Source organism: Mya arenaria, chromosome 12, assembly GCF_026914265.1.
Source record: "Mya arenaria isolate MELC-2E11 chromosome 12, ASM2691426v1".
Classification (NCBI taxonomy): domain Eukaryota; kingdom Metazoa; phylum Mollusca; class Bivalvia; order Myida; family Myidae; genus Mya; species Mya arenaria.
In genome coordinates, this window is record NC_069133.1 from 63,307,275 (window position 1) to 63,324,548 (window position 17,274).

Sequence of the window (17,274 nt, forward strand, 5' to 3'; positions counted from 1 at the left end):
ATGAAGAGACACACGGGTGAGAGGCGCTCATCTTAACAACCGCATAGTGACACAACCTCGGATGGGAACTGGAAGCCAAATAACGACCCATGGTGTACTTTGTACAAATGTTTATTGAATAACTCCAATGCAGTTGAGATTTGACACGTGATATGATGACAACTAATATATTGGTCTCGTACTAAAGATGGGCAGTTCAAACAACCTAACTGTCGACTTCAGAAAATGTTTAGAAAATATTTTTGGCTCAAAACGTAAGCAAAATTTAAATCACAGTAATTATAAGTTCAGTGAAATTAGTGTTAAATGTTTTTTTGATACACAAGTTCAGAAAAACAATATAATGCTATTAGTCGACAGAAAGGAAGAAATTTGTGCACATAGAACATGGTTACCATAGAAACAAAACAAACACACAGACTCAAGCTTATCAAAACCGCACACTTTCATATATCTTAACTAACATCTTAACTTCTGCAACTAACCTAATATTCAAATAATAAATTCACCAAATGGACATGTGCATAAAAGTTCTAAATAAGTCATAAAACATTTCTCCTTGTACAACACATTTTGCAGATGTCAATTTCACTAGTTCTCCTGTTAGTAGTTTACAGTTGTTTTATCTTCTTTCGTGCTTATTTTTCATGAGAAAAGACTTGTTTCATGCTGATAAGAAAATGCACTTCGTCACCCCAGTTGAAGTCTACAATATTAGATCCAACCTTCCCATAGTTCTCCAATAAGTGATAATGAAAGTGTTTTAACGGCTTACAGTGGCGCTTAAAGTGACTGGAGCCCACACCCATCTTGGCATCAATTTACAGTCAGTTTAGTGCATAATGACATATCTGAAACTCAAGGCCACAAATTCTTACTATTATTCATGTTTTTGGTTAATAAACAGACATCAGGAAAATCTTCCTCAGTACTAGTTTTAAAGCTACAATCATATGAAAGAAATGGCTCAGACAAGAAATGTACAAATATGAAAACAGTCCAAACATTCCATATTGTTATCATATCGGCACAGATTACAAAGCCTTATCTTAAAACATGTTGGCATTATACACAGAGTCTTCAAAGTTATGTTTCAAACATGTGATTTTCTTTATGAAATACAAGTTACTGACCATAGCATCAACCAAAATGGGTAGTAACTTCAGTTCTGCTGCCTAAAGTGACAAACTCCCCCCTCCAGAGCTATAAGACCATAACAGCTTCTCAAGTTTATATGCTGAAAAGTTCTTTTAGCTCTGAAAGGGTGAAGTACAAAATAAAACATAGATAGCACCACATCATTCAACAATGCATGTATACAACACTTCCAAACATTGAATAATTGTTATTCTTCACATCAACGAATGCCTGTAAGACTACAGTACCTAACTGAATATAATGTAGGACTTACTACAGTATATCAGGCACCCCATCAACATGGTGAGGACATCTTTAGACCAATTATAGAATTGCTCCTCATTTACATGTATAATGAATTATGAAACTGACATATTTGTTTCACATATTGGTAAGTTTACTGTGAGGGCTTGGTCACAATGCCAGGTAAGTCTACAGTTACTGGCTGATTATCGTTTTAATATAGTTTGGTTTGTTAGTACTGAATCTGAATGGAATCCAGTTTACCTTCATTTCTTTCATAAAAAGGTAGTCCCTATTAATAATTCAAAGCAGGATTTACATTTCTAGCAACAATAATCCTACTCGTATCCAGTAATTTCAGCTTATATTTGAAGTCATGACATTGTGACACAGTACCTCAAACCAGTGGCCTCATTACAATGAAAATCATCTTCACATTTGTAACAATTTAACACAAAAGATATCTGCTACTCCATGGTACAAACACAAATGGCATCATACAACATACATTATAATGGCAACATTTTCACAGCACTATTCATGTTTTAACACCTACTAAGATCATCATTTAACAAAAGTGAATAATGCGCAGTGAGGAACGACCCGCACAATAAATGCTATTATAACATATGCTCTTTCAATCAACTATTAATAAATTAGGGCCATTTAGAAATGACACAAAACTCTTACAATATAACTTCAACTTAAACTTTGTATATATTCAAGACCCAAATAATGATGTTCTCAATATTTGTCCTTAAAGTTTAATGTAATAAAAATATTTTATTTGAAGATACAATACATGATCCACCTTGTAATTTAATTAACATTTAATAAGCAGAAAAATGAATGAAAGTTTATACGCTATACTATCATTTATAGGACAGGCCAAAAGTCCACAGGAAGTGACTGCAGCCTTGCAGTCAACAGTTGGCTAGTTACACTACCATCACACAATTGCAGTCTTATAGGTTCCATATCTGCACAAAGTAGAAAAAGTCTGACAAAAAAATGTTACTATGACGATGACAAAAAGAACATGATCAACATGAATAAAAATGGAAGTATATACAAGATCAATAGACACGTGTTTTGATTTTGAAGTGAAAGTGTGCATCAATTGCTAAGTCGTGGGCTCGTTCCTAGACTGTCATAACTACCACTTTATTAAGACAGAGTTAAACCTGTGTTAATTTGAACTCCAAAATACCGAGTCAACCATTGCGACATATAAACATTTCAAGACTCCACTGTTGTTTTTCAACATTCAGACCTTGAATATTATACCAAAAATATAAGTATGCATATTATACACTCATAGAAGACAAATATCTTCAGTTTCTACTCAAATCAGATTTTAGAAAGCAATGAAGACATTAATTTTACATTTATTACCTTACACTTCTACAGAACAAGAGTTGTCTACTGTAATTTCTCGACAATAAAAACTTTAGTCAACAAAATGAGATCTGTTACAATTCAGCGTGTGGACCACTAAATACACTAAAATCTCTATGAAATTTCCCAAACTCATTTTCCGTTCATTGATAGATTCTTTGATCGACTGCTTTAAAGAAGTCACCTGGTCCCTTGCATTTAAACTCTACGGCAAACTCAAACATCCAAGGGAGGTAATGGATTTGTTTGATGGAGAAATTTTATGACCGGTAAATTTTGACAGCAAAATACAAAACTGAGATCTTTATGAAAAAAATAATTGTTAAATGAAAGAGAAGGTGCGAAGTAAAAAACCAAAAAGGTGGTTAAAATCTGATTTAAGCTGTCATTTTCCTGTTACATGGGGAAAACCAGATTCACTTACGTACAGGCACAAAAAAATGCATATGTAAGTACAGAACAGTCTCGTCACTCACTTTATACAGGTTTCATATTGGAAACAGTTACACAACGCGCATTTCCTCCCAAAACACACGTAACTGTCCACAATTTTCTTTTTGTACAGTGACATTTTAACAGACATAACTACATTGCATTGACTTTCAGCTTCAAGATTAAGAAAAATATAGTGCTACTTCGTAAACAAATCTAAAGAAACAAAATTCAATGCAAACACAAAATAGTACAAAACTCACTTTATACAGATCAGAAATCATCAATTTACCTAACAGCAAACTAAGATGTATATTTCAGAAGTAAACTTCAGTCTTTCTATGTCCTACTCCAAGTTAAGAGCAAGTTGTATTCCATAATACAGAAATAATCAGCAAGAATCCTCCATATTCTCCATTTCTCAATGGCCGTGTGTAATGTCATAGTCATTAATGTCACAATGACCATTACAGGCCCATTTTTGTCTGTATGAAGATGACGACACATGTGATTTGATAGTTGATAAATCGTGAGTCAAGTGAGACACGAATAGGCGGAGTATGAATTAATGTGATTTAATGACCCTCGTACGATTAATGAACTTCGGAACTTTCCGGTTTCGACATGTGGTTGCCGGTTTCAGTGGAGTGTGGTGTGGGCGGGTGTGCCCCGTGTGAGACGGGAGGGGGGTGATCGTGTGGGGTCGTAGAGTGCACACCACCCATTGCTCCAACCGTGGCTGCAGGGTTCGGGAACGGATACCCGCCACCGTTCATACTTTCTGGGTAGCCGGGAAACGCATAGCGCATACCACCAGGGGCTGGAAAATACATGAAAAACTCTTGATATTAATACTTTGAGGAAAGTATTTTCCTAAGTAACTATGATAAAAATCTAAGATCGCTGAATTTAGCTTTCAATAAAAGCTTAATTCCTTAAAAAGGATAATATGGATAATATAAGTTGCAATACACTACTTGTAAAGATATATGCAGACTACTTTCCGTGCACTATGTCATCCAGGTATGTGTACACTGTACAAGTTAAGAAAGGCATTAATGATTGTACAAGAATAGTTTTTCATGTAATCATCACAGAGCAAAAATAAATGTTGAAAACTTCTAAACCGAACAGAAACTTGTACAGTCCAAACTCGCTATGTCAACGTCGGATATCTCGACTTTCCGGTTATGTTGACTTTTCTCCGGCCCCCAAATTTATTCCTTCTTATTCTATATAAAATAAATCTGCTTGTGTCGATTTTATTCCTTCTTATTCTATATAAAATAAATCTGCTTGTGTCGATTTTTCTATCTCGACTTTTTCGCTATGTCGACCTCCTATTTCAGTCCCTATGGTCGAATTTCACACATTTTCCTTGTTTCTTATGTCGAACTGTAGATCGAGTGGTAGGTGCAAAATTTTCATGACGGATTGAGGCATGTCCCTAAATTATCGTGCATGTTAAAATAACAAACTGTCATAAATGGAGGTTAAATTATTAAAGTTGTTTGTTTATGTTTTTGATTAAAGAGACATTTATTGCTCAACCTGTTCATTGAAATTCTTAAGGACACCGATGACATCATCGGAAAATTCAATAACATTAAATGTTATGTGACGAGGAAATTTCTCTATTCTGTATGTAGAAAACAAACAGGCATAGGGAATGTGCTATTTAAAGTTGTTGTCATACGGGCTATACCGTTTTCTTACTATGGAAGAGTGTATGTAATTGTGGTTTTGTATCTGTTTTGTGTAATCCATCAACGTGGATTTAATAGATTTGATACAAATAATTCATTTTTTTCTCATTTTATTTTTCAATAATACGTTTGCTGTTTGTTACGATGGTAACAAGACCGTTCAATTGCAGAAGTCGAATGTCGGACATAAATCAAACTCAAATGTGTTGGGATTGGTGATACTTTTTTGTAATTTGGATGTGTCGAATGTTTGTTATCTCAACTTTATTCCCTAGGTCCCGACAAAGTCGACATAACGAGTTTCGACTGTATATGTATTTGGTGCTACACATACAAATACACATAGTGTTTTTGCAACCCTCAAAGGTTACACCTATGAAATTGTTGTCAACAATATAAGTGACCTTTTCATTTGTCTTAATTTGACTTAATGTAACGGTCAGTATGAAGGGTCATTCATAGACATTCATTCAATGGTCATTCATAGACATTCATTCAATGGTCATTCCTAGACATTCATTCACCGGTCATTCCTAGACATTCATTCACTGGTCATTCTTAGACATTCATTCACCGGTCATTCCTAGACATTCATTCACCGGTCATTCCTTGACATTCATTCACTGGTCATTCCTAGACATTCATTCACCGGTCATTCCTAGACATTCATTCACCGGTCATTCATACATTCATTCACCGGTCATTCCTAGACATTCATTCACCGGTCATTCTTAGACATTCATTCACCGGTCATTCCTAGACATTCATTCACCGGTCATTCCTAGACATTCAAGAACAGAATCCCTCAAATTGAAACTAATGTAACAAACCAAGCACATTTTTTTCAGCAAAAGTCCAAAATCATATGCAAAAAGCATGATGAATCCAAACATACTGAAATTTTACCCCTTTGCCCCTTTACACAGCAGTTGCGAAGTCACGCATTTAAACTAAATCAAGAGACGATTGACATATTTTCGTGAACATTAAGTCATAAAATGTTCAAGATTCTGAGAAATCTTATCATGTTGTTTGCAGTGGAAATTAAACCAATGAACAGTTTGAATAATAACAGAACTTTTCATGCCATACCTCCAATGAAGTGGTGGGAGAAATGAACTATAAACAGTAAATAAATCCCATAGATTAGAAATGGAGAAAAAACTATAAGAAATGGTAAACAACTATTTCCCTACGGTTAAAATTAAATTCATTGAAAAACTTCTTTCATTTGATTGTCAGCTTTGAAAATATTGTAAACATTGATGTCAGAAAAGTATTTCAAATAAACTTCAACCGCTATTTTCACTAGCCAACAATCGGACAGAAAGTTCTATTAAGATAAAGACTAATAAAAATCAGTCAACTCACCTGGTTTGCCAGTGCTAAAATACTCTTTATTGACACAATTTCTCAGACTATCGGGTATTCGGCCCACGACGGCCCGTCGGATCTCGCCCGCAGCCATCTCGCGTAACTCAGTAAGGCTCTGTTCGCTGTAAAAGGAGGAATGAGGTGTGCACACCAGGTTCGGGCAATCCTTCAACGGACCTGTAAAAATAAACAAGAGCTGTCACAGTATGTGATGAATGCCCCCGAATGTGACATTGACCTACGAACAAGGTCAGTACATGAAAAGTTGATCTTGCCTTTACGTGTCAAATACATATGGCAAGTTATTTTAAATTGCCTCTGAACATAAAAAAATACCACCCATACTTGACAACCTACACTGTTATGTCCTTATATTCAGAATTCCCTTGTGAATAAACACAAGTAACAGCCCTGACACGACAACCTATACTCTATGTCCTTATATGCAGCACTCCATTGTGAATAAACACTAAGTGTGACCTTGACCTTTGAGGTAGGGACAAGGGTCTTGCAGGCGACACGTCGTCTTGGTATGTGGAACACATGTGGCAAGTTATTTTAAAATCTGTCCATACAAGGGAAAGTTACAGCCCGGACACGACAATCTATACTCTATGTCCTTATATGCAGCACTCCATTGTAAATAAACACTAAGTGTGACCTTGACCTTTGAGGTAGGGACACAGGTCTTGCACGAGACATGTTGTCTTGGTATGTGGAACACATGTGGCAAGTTATTTTAAAATCTGTCCATACAAGAGAAAGTTACAGCCCGGACACAACAACCTATACTCTATGTCCTTATATGCAGCACTCCATTGTGAATAAACACTAAGTGTGACCTTGACCTTTGAGGTAGGGTCTTGCACGCGACACGTCGTCTTGGTACGTGGAACACATTTGGCAAGTTATTTTAAAATCTGTCCATACCAGGGAAAACTACAGCCCGGACACGACAACCTATACTCTTATGTCCTTATATGCAGCACTCCATTGTGAATAACACTAAGTGTGACCTTGACCTTTGAGGTAGGGACACGGGTCTTGCAGGCGACACATCGTCTTGATATGTGGAACACATGTGGCAAGTTATTTTAAAATCTGTCCATACAAGAGAAAGTTACAGCCTGGACACGACAACCTATACTCTATGTCCTTATATGCAGCACTCCATTGTGAATAAACACTAAGTGTGACCTTGACCTTTGAGGAAGGGACACGGGTCTTGCACGCGACACGTCGTCTTGGTATGTGGAACACATGTGGCAAGTTATTTTAAAATCCGTCCATACAAGAGAAAGTTACAGCCCGGACACGACAACCTATACTCTATGTCCTTATATGCAGCACTCCATTGTAAATAAACACTAAGTGTGACCTTGACCTTTGAGGTAGGGACACAGGTCTTGCATGCGACACGTCGTCTTGGTACGTGGAACACATTTGACAAGTTATTTTAAAATCTGTCCATACAAGGGAAAGTTACAGAGCCGGATGGACGGACGGACGGTGCGATTTTAATATGCCCACCTTCGGGGGCATAAAAAAAGGTTTTTAGGCTTGACATTCGTTGGTTAACTGACTGGCAGGTAGAACTTGGATGGACATCTTTGTTTAATCATGATGTTTATTACTTGACTGGCTAGTAGGACTTAAATGGACATCTTAGTTTGATGTTCGTTACTTGACTGGCAAGGATATCCAATTTATTGTTAAAAAGAGCATACAAAAACTAGCATTCAGCTGTTTAGGTGTATAAAAACTTGTTTGACGCAGTTTAACTGCAGACAGGTTGTTTACATGTACCCAGGTCCAGGACTGTATTTGACAAATAAGAACAGTCTAGATTTCACTCAATTAACCCAAACTTATGCTATATACATAGCCAAAAGAGATGATTATTTACAGGTACATCGTATTAGAAACCTTCAACAATATAAAAACATTTAGAAACAAACTTACACAAGATATCCTCACATCTAGTTTTATGAACAAGGGAAGTACTAATTTAGCCATTTAGCAGCGGCAAATATAACATGTGTTTCTAGACTTACTCAATGCAGCAGAATATAACAAAATACCTTTTCAAAACATTTTCTCAATGTTAATTCATGGAATTTCTGAAACCATGACACAGTTTCAAAGGGTAAACATAGAAAATATGATATAGACAGTCTGCCACAAACACTCGAAGGTATCAGTGTCCTACAAAATGATTAATATCATTAAACAGAGTACTCCATGCTGATTCAAACATTACTGCTTTCTCAGTCAATAAAAGACAGCAGTCAACAATTATTTAAGCTAGAGTTATGGGTCTTGCATCACATCCGTGACTTTGAAATCCATAAGAGCACATAAATATATAGAAGCCAATAATGAGTTCTTGCATTACGGTCAGGACATTCACATATTGCCAATTGTGTATTAAGCTTCATGTACTTATCTTGCAGCCTACTACGAACACCCAGTAAATGATACCTCAACCGACAAGCTAACGAACAAACTTACTCTGTGACAATACGAAAGGTTCGTTCTCGTGGACATCTAGTGCAGCTGCTCTAACGCGACCGTCTTTAAGCGCTGCGGCCAATGCATGCTCATCGACCAGACCTCCTCGCGCTGTGTTTACCAGGAACGCACCTGTAATGACAGCATTATGAAACAGAAATGTCACCATTTGTAAAGTGCAATAAACAACATTTCTGAAATTGTTTTCATTTCTTTCATTTATACACCATAATCAAAGTTATTCAAAAGTTCAACAAATGTGATGGAATCTGTACATAATAAATTAATAATTATTCAATGAACTTTTTTGTTAGAAATAATTACTTAATCTAGCTAAAGAATTGATAGCACGCCTTAGAAAAAAGTTGCGTCGCATGCTTTTAGAATATATATACGTACTGTTATTACCTGGTCTCATTTGTTTGATGGTGTAGTCATTGATAAGATGATGATTATGTTCGTTCAAGTTGCAATGTAGTGACACACAGTCACTTTGAAACAAAAGGTCTTGAAGTGTGTATACCCGTGTAATGCCTGTAATAAACAAGAGTTGGCTATTTAACAAAGTAAATAAAAATTATATTTTCACATCACCATATCATTAGATAAATTCTCCATCACATTGCTGTTAATAGGGTAAAAATGATGACGCCTTCTCGATAATCTTGCACAAATTTTTGTTAGAATTCATGTTACGTTATTATATAAGAGAAGATTGAGGTTTGGTTTAAATCTTTTATTACCAAATTTCTGTTTGGAAATATTTATTCGGTCAAAGACCACAAGCACAGGTGCAAACTCCAACTCTGTTCTTCTTAATCAAAATGGGCTTAATACTTATCATAGCCAAACACATGGGCTTTGCTTCATGTGTACCAAGTTTCATTTGAAAATCTTGAACAATTTTGGAGTAATGGCCAAGTAGATGCCAAGGCTATGACATACGTTTACTTTTCTTCAAAAACCAGACAAGCTTAAAATGAGCAGATATAGTGTAAATATATTTATGGAGTAAACCCATGCATTAAAGGGCTCATTTTGGATGATGACCAAAAACAAACACGTCAATGAACTACAGCAAAGCCCTTAATCAACTCACCTAATGATTTTTCCACTCCGTCAGGTAGGTAAGGATCATAGAAAATTACATTAAACCCAAACACTTTAGCTCTGAGAGCAACGGCCTGACCAACGCGGCCAAGTCCAACTATTCCCAACGTATCTCCACGTATTCTCGCCGATCCTGCTGCTGCCTCTCGTAACGATTCCGGCCCAGACACTTTTTTGCCCTCGCGAACCATGTTTGCTAACCAGTATGTGCGTCTGTACAAGTTTAATATCAAACATATTGTAGAGTCCGCCACTTCCTCCACCCCATATCCGGGAACATTACACACTGCGATTCCTGAAATCAAACACTCACTTTTTTACCACATTTAAATAAATTATATTACACGCAGAGCTACAGATAAAGGTCCCCAGAATAAATTCAATGCGCCAGTACATTTTTACAATAGCCATTACACTTTATTAAATGAAAAACAAAGGTGCACAATGCACTAAAAACTTACATAAGGGTGTGCAATAGACTTTTGTAAAAAGTTACCTGTAGCTCTATACATGGATATCAAACTTAAAGGGAACTAGCAACTTCCACTGAAGTGTTTTTAAGTAAGGCTTTTGGCACCAGCCAACACTGTCTTACAGTCAAAAGTCTTCAACTTGTGCATCCGCAGGCATAAAACTATGCCTTTCACTCTCAATTGTTTAGCTCAGGAACCATGGTTTTGAATTATGAGAGTCCAAAAGACACTTTCAAGCCTTTCAAAATGAATCACTGAACTTAAAAGCTTTTCAATGATGACTAGAAGCTGAATTTACTTTACATACACGCAAATAAACTTAAGCATAATTTGTAAAATCCCTACCAAACTCGCCAGCTGCCTTTACATCGACGTTATCGAATCCACTCCCTATGCGTACAATGACTCGTAGACTTTTGAATTTCTCCAAGTCCTCTTTGGTCAACGTTATGGAGTGCCACATGAGAGCCCCCACTGCCTCGTTTAAAACCTGTAATGGAAGGGTTATATCATTTCAAAGCCAAGCTTCACAATACTGATATATCAAAAACCCTATTATGTCCATTTCTTGCGAATGACCTTCATTTAGTACCATAATTTCATCTATATGTTGGTGAGGTCACATTTGGGCACTAAGTGCCACTTAAACTACTGAAATGTATTATATTTCACAGTCAGTACAAACATTTTAAGTAATTATTGATGACTTTCAAGGCATCAGTTGATCATAAAGATTTTACTTTCTTAATAGGTTCTAGCTATAGAAGCTTAATTGAAACAGCACATCACCTTTGCGAAACACATGTTTAAATAATTGAATAATGTTAAGCATAGAAAACATCTGAACATATTTAAATCCCCTGGGTAATTTGTAATCAACTTAACCTTGAAACAGCCATGAATGACTGATAACAAACAAGTATCCTCTCACCATTCAAGTATAAAGTCTGCATACATTGCATTATGATGAAGAGTGATATATGGCTTAAATGTCTTCCATCAAGAGGGATAATCATCACGAGAAAAAAATCAAAGTCATTAACTATTTAGAGTTATCTTTCTTTACAGTGCAAATTTTAGTTCATGAACTTGCAGGTAAAAAACAAAATGAATTTTCTTTAAACTTTCGTGTTCTTTTACAAATGTGTTACAAGTGTTACATTTTTCTATGAAAACAGAATCAAATATGACCATAGGTAACCCAATGAGACATTTTTGCAACTTGTATTCCGAAATCTTGAGTGTGAGTTATCCAAAGTTTCCATTTAATCTCTATACAATTTAAGCCTATTTTCTTACTATGTCCAGAATTATTTTCTCAGAATGGAATATACCAATCAATACAACTCAGCATTCATATTATCTTTAGGCATTAAAACATGAAAATTCATGTAAAAACAAGATTTTTTCCCAGCAGAATCTTACTCCACATGAATTGAAAAGAAGCAATGTGACAAGAATAGTTGGAAATCAAATGCATTTATAATGCATGTTTGCTTGCCAAAAAACCACCATTACATGTATGATAATCTTGACAAAACAACAGTACCTTTTCATGTATTTCTGTTGTGGACTGTGCATCACAGAAGGCCACTGTAGCGACGTCCTTCAAGATTGGCATCTCAACCGAGCAGTCCCGCCCATCCAGCAGGGCAATCAGGGGCCGTGGATGCATCGGGCCATTTGGTATAGGGCCACGAATAGACACTGAAAAAGTACCATTTTTTTGCAACATGAAATAAAAATTGAATTAACAAGGTGCCTGACAATTGTCAATCACTCAATCAGTCAATTTAAGACTTTTAGTTGGTCAATATGAACCTGGGGCTGACAAATGGTTGGTTAATCAAATATTGTATATGATTAAACTTTGAATAAACAATACTTCAAATCCTTGGACAAACAATACTTCCTAACCTTGGACAAACAATAATTCCAAACCTTGGACAAACAATACTTCCAAACCTTGGACTAACAATACTTACTAACCTTGGACAAACAATACTTCCAAACCTTGGACAAACAATACCTCCAAACCTTGGACAAACAATACTTACTAACCTTGGACAAACAATACTTCCTAACCTTGGACAAACAATACTTCCAAACCTTGGACAAACAATACTTCCTAACCTTGGACAAACAATACTTCCTTACCTTGGACAAACAATACTTCCTAACCTTGGACAAACAATACTTCCAAACCTTGGACAAACAAAACTTACTAACCTTGGACAAACAATAATTCCAAACCTTGGACAAACAATAATTCCAAACCTTGGATAAACAATACTTCCAAACCTTGGACAAACAATATTTCCTAACCTTGGACAAAGAATACTTCCAAACCTTGGACAAAGGTTACTTCCTAACCGTGGACAAACAATATGTCCAAACGATACTTCCTAACCTTGGACAAAAAATACTTCCTAACCTTGGACAAACAATACTTCCAAACCTTGGACAAACAATACTTCCTTACCTTTGATAAACAATACTTCCTTACCTTGGACAAACAATACTTCCTTACCTTGGACAAACAATACTTCCAAACCTTGGACAAAGAATACTTCCTAACCGTGGACAAACAATATGTCCAAACAATACTTCCTAACCTTGGACAAAAAATACTTCCAAACCTTGGACAAACAATACTTCCTTACCTTAGATAAACAATACTTCCTTACCTTGGACAAACAATACTTCCTTACCTTGGACAAACAATACTTCCACACCATGGACAAACATTACTTTCTTACCTTGGACAAACAATACTTCCTAACCTTGGACAAACAATACTGCCTTACCTTGGGCAAACAATACTTCCAAACCATAGTTCCTTACCTTGGTCAAACAATACTTCCAAACCTTGGACAAACGATACTTTCTAACCTTGGACAAACAATGCTTTTAACTCCTAAAAAACAATACTTACAAATTTTGAATAAACAATACTTCCTAATCTTCAACCAACATTAAGGTATAAGTGTTGAACATTAGGGTGCTTGGACAATAAGGCCATTCAGGGCTTTTCTGCGAATATGATGCTTATGATGAAAACATACTCCATTGTTTGTAAGCAGAAGTAAATGCATCAAGCAATTCTTTGAACCTTCCTTTTTTTCCCCATATAATTGACTCCCCAAGATTTCTTGCACTGTCGATAACCTTTAAACAGTCTAAACAAGATAATGGAGAGGAATCATTGTTTTACAAATTTATACATATATCTTTATCTATAAACACTTCAACAATCTCTTGTTCAAAGACAGACACCTAATAGTATTTGGCCCCAATCTATCAAGAGCACTGCAGCAGATGCCAAAACAAGCCTGTATTTCTAAGTAAATTCTAGGGGCAAATTGTTCTTTTTTCTTTTCTTTTTTTTTTATAAAATATCAGAAAAAAGGACCTCGAAAAAATAAAACAATTTTCAAAAAAAAAATGTGGCCTTCCGGGTGTTTGAAGTTGGATTTAGTTTAAATAGCAAAATTTTAAACAATCCAAAGGTGTCCTACTGGTTGTTGGTCCGTCTAGTCTGGGTCTCTTCAGGGGTTGGAAGCCTTTCCCGTTTTCCATGTATCGTGGAGTCTCCTCCACTCTGCCAGCGGCTAGACCAGCTCACACGAGCCTTTAAAGTACCTGAAACAATGATGTATACAAGGTTTAAATACTAACATTCTGCAAACTGAATTTGACAATGCCCCCTTTTTCATTCTGATCACATTTGACAATTCAAGGGCCATAACTCTGGAGTGAATTGTGCGATCTGGCTGTTTGTGAAAATTGGCCAAAATTGAATGCCCATAAAAATTGCTTCCATTTTGTGTAAAGTTAAGATGAGAAATGACTAGTCGAGCAGACATGAAAGTGACGAGATTGGTCAATATGAACCCTTTGTCTGCAATGTTACAGTAAATGACTGGGTATTAGACGTTTTTTTCCCCCTCAGATTTCGATGTAAAAAAATGCCTGCGTATAATACTCAGTAACAAGCTTTTAAACTTTTTTCTGAGGTCGATTTCAGGTCAAGGGTTTGTTTAGATTTATGTAGAAAGGGAAGTTACTCGTGTCATATCGATTGAGTATATACCGATTAAAACGGCAGTTGAAGATCGGGATACGGTATATCGCAAGATGTTTATAATTTAAAAAAATAAATATTGTATGATTTAAATTATTAAAATTATTCAGTATTAATTTGAATAAAACAATAAATAAACATGCATATAAAAAAGCAAAGTTGGGCACTGTCAAAATATTTTTGTCAGTTGTACGATAAGGTGTGAAAAATTCGCACTTCCTTTAGACCTCTTTAACATACCAATACTACAAACTGATGCAATAATGGTCATTATTTTTCGCACTTTTCCATGTCCAGGTGTTGACACTTTGAGAACAAGCCCCTACAATATAAAGCTTTTGCATACAGTAACTTCCCTATTCATTCTCATTTACGATATACTGTTAGAAAAAAATCTTACAAATAGTCATAAAAGGTACATTCCTGTGCCATCCAGAAACAAATTGTCAAACTAAGTAATTTTCAGTGCCTATCCTAACATGAAACGAATAAAAATGAAACATATTTTGCATTATCATTATATGGTTTTAAAGATAACCATCGCTATTTTCACGAATTTTTTTTTCCCCGTCACTGTCCACAAACATGGTGGCCAAGATTGGCTGACGATTTTGACATAATTTCTATGCGTCCTTTAACCCAAAACTTAGATTAAAAGTTTTTCTCAGATTTTTTTGCCTGCGTCTAATACCCCCTATCGTCTTATACCCCCCAGTCATTTACGGTATGTAGGCTAAACTGAATGTAAATGCCAATGCCCATCTGTTTTCATTAATCAGACCATGGCACAATTTTTTTCTATGACAATACTTTAATTTTCATTGTCTATCAAATAAATAAACATTTATCCTAAGGGTATGATACCACATCGCGATTTATAAGACCCAATGTTGTCCTCTTGTAGATAATCTGCATTAAAATTTTGAAAAAAAAAAATGGCAAGATTTGCTTCCCCATTTCTCTGTATGTTGTTTCAATGAAAGGAAAAGAATTCCCCATTCATTCAGATTATAGCATCTTTTTTTGTGTTCTAAATACTTCAGTTAATATTCACAATGCATCTAGACAACTCAGACTGAACCACTAAAGCATATATGTTATGACTGTAAAGCACATTCCCAAATTAAATTCAGCTGTTTATCCCAAGTTAAACTTAACCACAGCTTCTGCACAGTATGAAACATGCACAGCTTTTTTTCACATACGGAAATTAAGTATACATGTAAGGAAGGCAGACAACCACAAATACTCCACACATTGAATACACAAAATACAGGTAGTATACAAAGATTATTATTAGCGCATACCTTTCAACATTAGTCATCTACCTTTAATTTCACTACTTGCTTTCTTAAAGCATAACACCCCGCTGCATGGATAAGGAACATGGCTCTTTCATTAAAGTGCATTTTACACTACCGCTAAAATATGACCTAGTTAAAATTAAGTGCATAGCGAGACTTAGTTTCTTAATGCTCCGATTTAGATCAGTTATCATGTATTCCCTATGCACTTACACTCTTATAACCAACCTACTGATAAAGCCCTGCCTTGTATACATGTACACAGCATACATGTACATTCCCCCCTCAAGTCTGACAGATCTTATTACATGTGAAATTGTGACTGTATTTTACAGCAATACAACCATATCTCCAAGTGTTTATTTACATTGATAGGGCCTATAATATTAGGCGTAGTTGTTCATTGATCAATACTTAAAAATACCAAAGGCAGTGCACTAACATGTTTAGCCCATAGCTTACATGAATCACATTGAGTTTTCTTGCAGTAATATTATTGCTAGCTAGCAGTCCTCAATAAATTCTATCATGTAGCCATGGCTGGTCAATATACATGAGGCTTTATAACCAGCTCATCTCTGTACCTCCCTGATAAAAAGATTCCTATTGACAGTGTATTTTGCTCAGCTTATTTGAAGATAAAGAGATGGAAATAAAAGCCGAAATCCTTTATCTTTAAACCAAAATAAGCTAGAAGTGCAGTCTATATTTAGAATATCAGTCATTCTAAATGAGTTTATGCTCTACATTAAAAGTAATTCAGAAATGTATTATTATATTGTTATATTCTTTTTGCCAAAGCTACATTTATACAGCTCAGTTAAAACTGTTTCGTATAGTAAATTATAATGCTGTTTATTATCATTTGGAGACAGTTGTTTCATTTTTAATACCTCTGGTCATTATATTGTTAATGGTGTTACAATTAACAATGTCCAGTATACAAAGTCAAAAACAATAAAGCAATAAATATATATCTGTTTTTAACATCTGTTTAAATATTCCAACATATTGTTCATACAGTCTCTGAAATAGAAACCCATTCCAAAAAGGAATACACACGAAACAATGCTACTTTCCCAGACTTGAGTCACACCTCAAAGTTAACTCCCAGACTTGAGTCACACCTCAAAGTTAACTCCCAGACTTGAGTCACACCTCAAAGTTAACTCCCAGACTTGAGTCACACCTAAAAGTTAACCCCCAGACTTGAGTCACATCTCAAAGTTAACCCCCAGACTTGAGTCACATCTCAAAGTTAATCCCCAGACTTGAGTCACACCTCAAAGTTAACCCCCAGACTTGAGTCACATCTCAAAGTTAACCCCCAGACTTGAGTCACATCTCAAAGTTAACCCCCAGACTTGAGTCACACCTCAAAGTTAACCCCCAGACTTGAGTCACATCTCAAAGTTAACCCCCAGACTTGAGTCACATCTCAAAGTTAACCCCCAGACTTGAGTCACATCTCAAAGTTAACCCCCAGACTTGAGTCACATCTC

General features: G+C 35.8%; 1 protein-coding gene across 5 annotated transcripts in view; it reads right to left on the bottom strand.

Annotated features, from left to right (window-relative positions):
* Positions 1 to 95: 95 nt before the first annotated feature.
* Positions 96 to 17,274, bottom strand: part of LOC128212110 (C-terminal-binding protein-like) — a 50,433-nt gene continuing 33,254 nt past the window's right edge. For 4 of the 5 annotated variants that reach the window (XM_052917383.1, XM_052917385.1, XM_052917386.1 and 1 more), the window contains exons 3-10: positions 13,903 to 14,026; positions 11,934 to 12,091; positions 10,730 to 10,874; positions 9,901 to 10,206; positions 9,201 to 9,335; positions 8,802 to 8,933; positions 6,288 to 6,467; positions 96 to 4,030 (exon numbers count right to left, since the gene is read on the bottom strand). In XM_052917383.1, coding sequence (XP_052773343.1) covers positions 3,804 to 4,030; positions 6,288 to 6,467; positions 8,802 to 8,933; positions 9,201 to 9,335; positions 9,901 to 10,206; positions 10,730 to 10,874; positions 11,934 to 12,091; positions 13,903 to 13,963 — 1,344 coding nt within the window. In that variant the 5' untranslated portion in view covers positions 13,964 to 14,026 and the 3' untranslated portion in view covers positions 96 to 3,803. The remainder of the gene's footprint in view (positions 4,031 to 6,287; positions 6,468 to 8,801; positions 8,934 to 9,200; positions 9,336 to 9,900; positions 10,207 to 10,729; positions 10,875 to 11,933; positions 12,092 to 13,902; positions 14,027 to 17,274) is intronic. The other variant, XM_052917387.1, reaches the window with a different exon arrangement.